The following is an 8942-nucleotide window of genomic DNA, read 5'->3' as shown; positions in this document are numbered from 1 at the left end:
ATCGGCCGTTCTTCCGGCTATTGCCATAAATGTAATGTAGAAATCATAACTTAATCCCGTAACGTTCCAAAGGCTGGGATCATCGTAGCTTATTACAATTGGAAATCCATTCGCAATTAGAAATGACGCCGGATGATTCCGCAGATCGTCGACGTACAAAAGCATTTGGTTCGAGATTGGGCATACTTCAATGGCGATATTTCTTTCCTTGATCATTTCCAATGCAACCGGATGCTTGATTAAGCCCAACGCGTGACCGATACGCTTCGAGCCCAACAGAATGGCGTCAATTACATTATAATCGCTGTTACTTTGATACCAGTTTGTCTCACCGGCGTGAAAATAGACGTCGATACCTAACTTTGCAATCCTCTTCACCTCCCACAAGTATGACAGTAGAGGCGCTCCAAGATCTTCCTGGCCGACCAAATCAAAGCCCGCCAAAATCTTTGGGTGGCCGACCTTCACATTGAGGAGGATAGAGGCGATATTGTTAAATGTTTGATTATTGTTGTCTCGATCAGGGGCGTAAATAAGGCGTGCGCCCACAAATTTTGGATGCGTACGCTTGAATTTTTCAATGACATCATCGTAAAATCGCACCGTATCCTCCGATTTGTACGTAGATCCGTTAAGCTCGTACATTTCAGGTAGTGTACTTCGAAATTCTAAATACATTACGTTATCCTCAAAAAGTAGCCTGAGGACTTCGTAAAAATATTCTTCAAAAATGGGTCTGTAAGTTACCAACCCCTTAATAGCCGAAAAAGTTTTCTCAAACACCAACCAAATTTGGGTCTTGTTTTTGTATATGTCGATATCATTCTCGTGGTACATTGTAAATTGTGAACGCAACCACTCATCAAAATTCGCATCTATTCCCCTTAAAGTGCTGATGAGTGTCCATTTGCACTTCGCGTCTGGGTACTGCATAAATCGTAACTGGAATGTGCCACCCTGCATACAAACAAACAGGTTATCTCTGTAAGTGAGGGAGTACAGAAAATCGGGAGTGGCTAGTGCCGTACTGTGCCCATGTAGCGCACCACCTTTTGGCATTGTTTTAATTAGCTTGAACACTGGCGAGCTTTCAATCTGAGCACGAGCTCTCACGAAATACTTACTCGGTGCGAAATTTTCCGGATTATGGTAAGCCACATCGAGCTCCTGCAGTTTGTAGGACATTAACAGGTTGTTGGCCTTTTCTTCTTTCCCATTTAATACAATTGATGCACCTAGCATACGGTTTCGCTCTTGCGCTATAAGCGATTCGCGAATTTTCCAAAAATTGCCATTGGTAACACTTGGAATTAAAATAACAATAACAACAGCGAACAGCATTTGGGACTGTAATGATGTAATACGTTACTTCTGTCAATTTAACCGAACAGGTCGAGTTATCCCCATTTGTAAACGATTCCGCGATTTCAATATTTTAGAGTTCAGTTTGGGAGCAACTGGCCACTGACGTGGTCGAAAGAGTTTGTGCTTCATTTTCTAAACTTTTACGAAGCGCAAATAAGCATTATGAAATGAATGGATGCTGATCTTTGATACAGAATTATCACATTTTTTTCTCTCCAAGTCTCTGAACCATAGCAAACATGTGTTTTCGATGTAAAATTGAAATAATCAGCAAGTTTTACGTCTGTTCCTTTTTTTGAAATTACGCAATCAACCAATAGGGAACAATATCGAGCAAATTATAGACGTTGAATCTTTTATACATCTTTGGCACAATCAACAAATAGGAATAGCATACTACAACACTAATTATTAGTATGCTATTGAGACAATTTATCGGTTCCTCGAATTTGTTTCTACACGAGAGTAGGTACCCACATACTGTATTCAGTACATACCCTCATCAACCACCTCTTTGGGACAACAATTTCAAGTAATTTTAATTCATCCTCTATTGTTACTGGTTACGATAGGTATTTGTTTATTTGCAACAATTTCATTCAAACTGTTTACTAAAACACGAATCATTTGTCGGCTCTATTAAGTATATTAATATGTACAATCGATTACTATATCAACCGCGAATAATTCATAAGTAACATTATGTATACCTAGTGTAACTTGAACGTCCCATTCGAGTTAATAAAATAAGCAATGTATGTACCTACACATCTAAAATACATTTTTATTATCTCGGCCTCACAGCCGGATGGTGCTTTTCTTCTAGCATTCATCTTAATGCGATTACTCTTGTTGGAAGGTGCACTTAGGGTGTGTAAAATTTAAAGCATGCTCGCTCCCTCTACTGGAGGCACACAAGAAAAGAAATATTCCTCCAACTCACACCACTGAGCCCTCGGCCATCAACATTGCGTTCTAAAGCCTAAAAGCAATAATACTAAAGTCTACATATTTCTCGTCTTATCAGTTACTCTCGAATCGCATTACACAAAAGGCACAGATAACCGCACCTGCTTCTGTAAGTTAAGTGCCACGAAAACTGTCACCGTCTATCAAACACCACTTCTCTTCGTTCTACGGAAGTATTGATATGCCGTGCCTTGATTACGCAAAGAACCTTTAAGGCGCCGCTGTTCGATGTACGCGATGTAATATTATTTCACCAGTGCTTAAAGTGGGAGTCATCGGAATTCTCTGACATCTACACTTGAGTATCCACTGCACTGACACTGTTAAAATTTTCATATGAGGATCTTTCCTCGACGACGACTCATCCGTCCACATATCCTCACCGGGCTCTAAGAACTCGGGAAGCAGTTCCGGAAGGTTCTCCGTCGACAGTGATGGCGAACCTCGACAGAAGAATTCTATTCGAACCGTCGTACTCAGCAGCGACTCGCACGACACCCCTGGAATTGAGCAAAACCCGCAATATTTGGGTTTGTAACGCTTCCGGCTTCTACACGGACCAAATCGAAGCGTTACTGGTGTGCCAATGCGATGCGTCGCTTTACACTCGTGTCCCCTCTGGAAAAATGAAACATCTTAGACACAAATTAAGACAAATCGATAATCCCAGCCCTGGGGCTGCTATCGGTAAATTGAACTTTAAATTGAAAATTCAATTCTTATACAAAATCTGTTAGTGTCCTCGGGACTGAAACCCCATTTCCGACTATTTTGTTCCTAATGGAATACATTTGGAGCGCAAACTTATAACTGAAATTCGAAATTTACGGATTACGGTTGAATAGCAAATAAGTTCCCAAATAACTTTCATGACAATGTCAAATACGGCAGCACTGCTCAAAATAAATTAACTTTTAAGATGAGTCATTTGGCTTCCGTAGAGTTTAGTTACGTCTAAATATTTCAACTGGTAGTAGTTTTCAATTTCTACTAACTTGGTTTTAGTATGTCGAATTCAAAGGCAGTCAATAATTGACTACTTACTGTGAATTTGAAGAGCTTTTTATTTGTACGGAGCTGGATTGCCTATTCAGGATGGATGCGAGTCCGATTTTCCAGAAATTAATGTTGGAACCGTACATTACCACTAAGCCTACATTTACATAATAGAGGTCAAATTAAGATTAGGAATATTAGAAATCTAGAGAAGGTTCTTATGATCCGAATAGAAGGTGTAAGTTGATTCTTTTTAAATTTATTTTAATTAATATGAATGGGGCACTTAATTACATTCGTATTTGAAAGTAAAAAACCGCAACGCCATAAATAATTAAGCCATAAATCAGTCGGAGTAGTCGTAAAACTTACTTAAAGGTATGTAAGTGCTCACAGGAGCCCGAGTTACGACATTTTTAAACCCTTAGAACACTACCCCAGATCGTAACAGCTTCTCATCTCATTTGGGACGTGAAATTTTACTGATACCACGTGATGATGACTTTGACAACCTGATCTCGTATTTTTTAAGAAAATTGGTGCTCTAATTACCCTAACGTGGTGTTCATTTCTGTGGACGACATCGGGCGTGAAATCGTCACAACGTCTCGTCTGACATATTCTCGTTTCCGTAGACGGCTCACATTTCGCGTTCAGGTTCGATCTTCTGCTCGACAATCCGGCGCCGCAATCGCTGCTGCACGTTGACCATTTCGAAAAGATTGGCTGGCAAGATGGTGGTTCTTCTACTAAACACACAGGCCTATTTTATAACATTGACAAAGTGTGTATGTTACCTGTTTGGCTGTCGCACATCCACTCACGACAGCACTGTCCGGGGACGTCCACCAGTCGTGGGTGCTTACATGTTCCTTTTGGAGATATGCGCTCTTGAGGGCACAAGGAGGAGCAACCATAAGTGCCGTTCTAAAAAAAGAAAATCGTCCCTTTAACATGATGACATCCAGCATCCCTGAACTAACATTATTCCAGCACTTCGTGCCTGCAAATGTTGATTTAGTCAAAAGGCTAATGCATCGATCCCTTACAAATAACGCCGACCCTACTTGCCACCTGTTGCAAGCGACGATATTCTAAATTTAATTAAAATTTAATCAGAAGAACAGCACCCCATTGCTTTTTTAAAGGGCGAGATTCTTCCAGTAGTTGTCGTTTAACCTTAATCAAGAATTGACTTTATAAATTCACGCTAATTTGGTCTACTGCTGGTGCCCGTGCCGAAATCGATATACTGAAGGGCAAACATCTTACTTGTTACAGTATCAGAAAGGCGCTTGATATATCGCATCGGTCCCTTGTTATTTATCCCGTAAATTCCCGACTTCATTCTGGATGCTGATGTGATTTATTTTAACCATACTTTAGCATCTAGGAACAGAAATTTTTATCGGTAAATCGTTCATTGCGCATTTTCTTCATGTTCCCAGAAAAATCGTTACCTATACCTACTCATTTTTCGCTCACGTGGTTTTTAGTTTGTTTCCAACGTTTGGAAAAAGTGTGTTCATTTTAAACTTTGATCGCTAGGGAGCTAAGGGTAATCGTTTCTCAAATTTTCCATAGATAGTCATTGATTTATGCGAAGGTATTATTTTTGGACGAAGCTAGACGGGGGTTACACGCTTTACACGCTCAGTTTGGAATCAGTTCAGTCCATGACCTTGATCAGGAATTGACTGATCGCAAACTGATGGACTCCCTTCAATGGTTACATGATCATTCAGACTGATATCAGTCTAATTGAGAACGGGCTAGAATAAACACATATTCCGTGTTAAAAACTATGGATATTCGTAAAAAAAAAGCTGCTATTGCAATAATAATTGCTGTGAGTGCAACAAAACGTCGCATTAGGAAACGGTGGACTAAAGAGTGGCTACTGAAAAGAGATCAGTATACGCATTTGAAGTTGTTGACTGAAATAAGAAACGCAGAAGAAGAGGAAGACTACGCAAATTATTTTCGAATGAAAGAGGCCTGCTTTGACGACTTGTTGGAAATGGTGAAGCCATATTTGACGAAAAAAGATACGATTATGAGGAAGGCGATAAGTGCGGAAGAGAGATTGGCTGTCACTTTAAGGTACCTTGCTACCGGTAGGAACATTCAAGATTTAAAATTCTCGGTTATAATGTCACCAGCTGCTATCAGTAAGGCAATAATGGACACATGTCAAGCGCTGCTTTATGTTCTTCAATCTTACATAAAGGTAAGTCTAATAAAAGATTACGCACATTTTTTACAGCATATACTTTTCTTACAAAACTTAAAAAACACAAACTCAAAAATGTCAAGTGGGTACAAAACGAGAAAAGTATCTCAACCAAAAAGTAACATAATGCAATTATTTACTAATTTCCTGTAAAGTCAGTAAATAGTGACCCAATATTGGAGTATGTAGGATGATAATCTTGTGTTTCAAATTCAAGTGCGAGAGAAGGGGATGAAAGAGGTGTTAACACGTTGGTAGCAGGTGACTGAGATGAGTGTGGAAATGGTTGAGATAGGTGCGGAGATGGTTGAGATGAGTCCGGAGAAGGTTGAGGTGAGTACGGAGATGATTGAGGTGAATGTGGAGGTGGGGGTGATGGTTGAGATGAGTGGGGAGAAGGCTGAGGTGAATGCTGAGATATCCGAGGTGAGCGCAAATAAGGCATATATGTGGCTGTATTAATTTGAACCGCATGTCTATGTAAATTTCCTAATTCCGCTTCAAATAGCACATCGTTGATTGCCTTTTTAGCATACAATCTTTGAGTTGGATCAAGTCGGTCTAAAGTTTCTGCCCAATGACATGCAAGTGAGTTAGCACCACTACTGCTACTGTTGGGTTCAGATAAATATGCACATGCCCGATCTAATAACTCATTTTGCTTTGCAAGCATGGTTTTCTTCGCTTTCTTCGCAGGCGGTGGCGGCATCACTGTGTTTGCAGAGGAAATGGATGAAACGCTTCTTTGCGATTCCATTCTCTCCTGTTCTTGTGGTTGTGTTAGGTCTGGACTAGGTCCATCTGCATTATCATCTCCATCAGTATCGAGAATCTTAAAAAAACAGTATACATTTAATTTTGCAGATGCCAATGACAGAGGAAGATTGGAAAGAGATTGCTTCTGATTTTGGGGAAACATATCAGTTTTGGAACTGCTTAGGGGCTTTGGACGGCAAGCACGTTGCAGTTCAAAAACCGGCACATTCTGGAGCATTATACCGCAACTACAAAGGTCATTTCAGCATAGTTCTCATGGCGTTAGTTAACTCCAAGAAACAATTTATCATGATAGATGTTGGTGCTAATGGCCGAATATCCGATGGTGGGGTACTATTCTATACTAAATTCTGGGAGCTGTATCAAAGAAGTGACTTAAATATACCAGATCCAGCGCCTCTGCCAAATATAGAAGAACCATTTCCTTACGTTTTCATATCAGATGAAGCTTTTGCGCTCGGAAAACATTTAATGAAGCCCTACCCACAGAATGCGTGCAATAATGAGCGAAAAACATTCAATTATCGATTATCACGTGCTAGATCAGTTGTAGAAGGTGCCTTTGGGATACTCAGATCAAAATTTGGAATTTTCCACAAAGCAATATGTTTCGAGCCCAAAAAGGCTGCAACTATAGTAGCAGCGAGCTGTTATTTACACAATTACTTGATGAAAACACAGCCAAGGCTTTATTTAGCATCAAACTGGAGAATCACAAACGCAGATAATACTGCATTACGTGATTTGGAGCCAGCTAGCATTCGAAATTCAACAAGTGATGCGAAAACAATAAGAGAAAAATTTTGTCATTACTTTAATAATGAAGGTAAATTTCATTTTCGCAAAAGCGATTAAGTTATTGTTCTCAGAATTACCAACCAGAATTTTACTACTTTTACTTTACTTTTGCTAATAATTTTCTGAATCAAACGAACAAATTCCATACAATGTAAATTTGTCAAGGAAATAAATTACATATTAATGACGTTAATGTTATTATTATTACTCCACGACCTTATATATTATCACTTATTATTATTACTATCTATTGCAAAAAGAAAAGAATGCAATTCTTACCTGAGGTTTCTCAAATTTGCCCAAAAAATGAAGATATTCAAACGTCCAACTTTTTGGGGTATATATATCATTCCCTCCAGCCCCTGACCTTCGCGATGATTCTATTTTTTTTAGTTCACGACGGTAATTTGATCTTAATGTATTTATCTTCTTTTTGACATCATCCAAGGTAACCTGAGGTTTTATTTTTTTATATATGACCAACAGCTTTTCCAGAGCTTCATTTCTCTTATATTTGTTAACGTAATCTTTGTCCGTTTTATCCCATAGGATTGGCATGGTTTCAAACGTTATAATAAAATCTTTCTCGACCTCCAACGGCTGCGTTTGCGAGTCGTCCACGTGCACCTCCATTGCTGACCGGAAGGTAACTGATTTGAGACTGATTTGTGCGCAATACACGATCAATCTGTCGTCAATCCTCGACAGACTGACAGTAATTATTAAAATATTTAAATATCGATCAGTCTGGTTTATCAGTCCATCAGTCAACGCATTACACGCGAAGTCTGACAACATTCTGACCACAATCACGGACTGAACTGATTCCAAACTGAGCGTGTAACCCCCGTCCTTAGAGGCCCCACAGACGCAAGAAGAATGGAAAGCAGTATCGGACAAATTTTACGAAAACTGGAATTATCCAAACTGCTTGGAAGCGATGGACAGAAAACATACCACATTTCGATCCTTTTTTCACAATTATAAAGGAACAGATAGTATTGTTCTTTTAGCTGTAGTGATGAAGATTATAAATTTTTAATAAGTGACATAGGCAGAAATGGCAGAATAAGTGATGGAGGTATATTTCAAAGGAGCCCTTTGGCATATGCAATTAATACTGATACGCTGAACTTTCCACCTCCTCAAGCTTTGCCAGGAAGAAATAAAGAAATCCCACATGTGTTTGTGGCAGATGATGCTTCCCCACTGAAGCAAAACATCATGAAACCATACAAACTTCACGGTCTTTCCAATGAGCAACGTATATTTAATTACCGAATTTGCCGATCTCGAAGAGTTGTCGAAAATGCATTCGGTATATTAAATAACAAATTTCGGATTTTGTTACATACAATGAATGTACTTGTAAATGTCGAAAAAGTAGAAATGATTACGAAAGTGTGTTGCATTTTACATAATTATTTAATTACCGTATCACCCAAATACATTTCCAATATTGAAGATGTAACGTGTCATTTACAGAATGTGGTACGGCAAGGAGGAAATCGAACCGCTACAACATCACAACAAATTCGTTTAGTATACCAAGAATATTTTAACACCAATGGAGCAGTAGCATGGCAACAAGATTCTGTTAATAATCATGTTATGTAATTAATTACTTAAGTTATGACATATCTAAATTAAATATTTACTAAATGAACTTACTTCTGGTATTAGAGTATTGTCTAAGTTTTCGTCTTCCTTCTCTATAATGGTCTGCCAAGAACAGCAATTGTTCAAATTTACTTTAACAACCTCTGCTCCAGCACCACTGGGCTTGCCGCTTGCCTCGTAGTTT

At 39.0% G+C, this 8942-nt stretch overlaps 4 protein-coding genes across 5 annotated transcripts in view; 1 reads left to right on the top strand and 3 right to left on the bottom strand.

Moving 5' to 3' along the window:
• Positions 1–1341, bottom strand: part of LOC116164063 (adenosine deaminase 2-like) — a 2625-nt gene extending 1284 nt beyond the window's left edge. Inside the window, exon 1 of the mRNA XM_031478193.1 lies at positions 51–1341. Coding sequence (XP_031334053.1) covers positions 51–1341 — 1291 coding nt within the window. The remainder of the gene's footprint in view (positions 1–50) is intronic.
• A 621-nt stretch (positions 1342–1962) lies between these two features.
• LOC116164057 (WNT1-inducible-signaling pathway protein 1-like) lies at positions 1963–4678 on the bottom strand. The gene is made up of 5 exons (XM_031478186.1): positions 4603–4678; positions 4314–4333; positions 4128–4257; positions 3883–4079; positions 1963–2952 (listed from the first exon to the last, which is right to left on the bottom strand). Exons 1-5 carry the CDS (start codon positions 4676–4678, stop codon positions 2545–2547), a joined length of 831 nt encoding a protein of 276 aa, XP_031334046.1. The 3' UTR covers positions 1963–2544.
• Positions 4679–4989: 311 nt separating this feature from the next.
• On the top strand, positions 4990–7321 carry LOC116158823. Its single transcript, XM_031471670.1, has 2 exons — positions 4990–5560; positions 6428–7321. The coding sequence occupies exons 1-2, from the start codon at positions 5135–5137 to the stop codon at positions 7193–7195; spliced, it is 1194 nt and encodes a 397-aa protein (XP_031327530.1). The 5' UTR covers positions 4990–5134; the 3' UTR covers positions 7196–7321.
• LOC116158821 lies at positions 5646–8717 on the bottom strand. 2 transcript variants are annotated; one of them, XM_031471668.1, is made up of 3 exons: positions 7418–8717; positions 5868–6395; positions 5646–5732 (listed from the first exon to the last, which is right to left on the bottom strand). In XM_031471668.1, exons 1-3 carry the CDS (start codon positions 7934–7936, stop codon positions 5703–5705), a joined length of 1077 nt encoding a protein of 358 aa, XP_031327528.1. In that variant the 5' UTR covers positions 7937–8717; the 3' UTR covers positions 5646–5702. The 2 variants fall into 2 exon arrangements, with proteins under 2 accessions (XP_031327528.1, XP_031327527.1); XM_031471667.1 differs by having other exon boundaries at positions 5653–6395.
• Between the last annotated feature and the right edge of the window lie 225 nt (positions 8718–8942).

The sequence above is a fragment of the Photinus pyralis genome, unplaced genomic scaffold, assembly GCF_008802855.1.
Source record: "Photinus pyralis isolate 1611_PpyrPB1 unplaced genomic scaffold, Ppyr1.3 Ppyr1.4_LG1, whole genome shotgun sequence".
In the NCBI taxonomy this organism is placed as follows: Eukaryota; Metazoa; Arthropoda; class Insecta; order Coleoptera; family Lampyridae; genus Photinus; species Photinus pyralis.
This window is presented reverse-complemented; position numbering and strand designations above follow the sequence as displayed.

Coding starts and splice junctions, on each gene's coding strand:
- LOC116164057 (XM_031478186.1), bottom strand. CDS start 4,678: ATGAAGTCGGGAATTTACGGGATAAATAACAAGGGACCGATGCGATAT. Junction 4,258..4,313: donor GCACGAAGTGCTGGAATAAT/GTTAGTTCAGGG, acceptor TTCTTTTTTTAG/AACGGCACTTATGGTTGCTC. Junction 4,080..4,127: donor GATGTGCGACAGCCAAACAG/GTAACATACACA, acceptor CTGTGTGTTTAG/TAGAAGAACCACCATCTTGC.
- LOC116158823 (XM_031471670.1), top strand. CDS start 5,135: ATGGATATTCGTAAAAAAAAAGCTGCTATTGCAATAATAATTGCTGTG. Junction 5,561..6,427: donor TTCTTCAATCTTACATAAAG/GTAAGTCTAATA, acceptor TTAATTTTGCAG/ATGCCAATGACAGAGGAAGA.
- LOC116158821 (XM_031471667.1), bottom strand. CDS start 7,936: ATGTTGTCAGACTTCGCGTGTAATGCGTTGACTGATGGACTGATAAAC. Junction 6,396..7,417: donor GCAAATTTGAGAAACCTCAG/GTAAGAATTGCA, acceptor TGTTTTTTTAAG/ATTCTCGATACTGATGGAGA.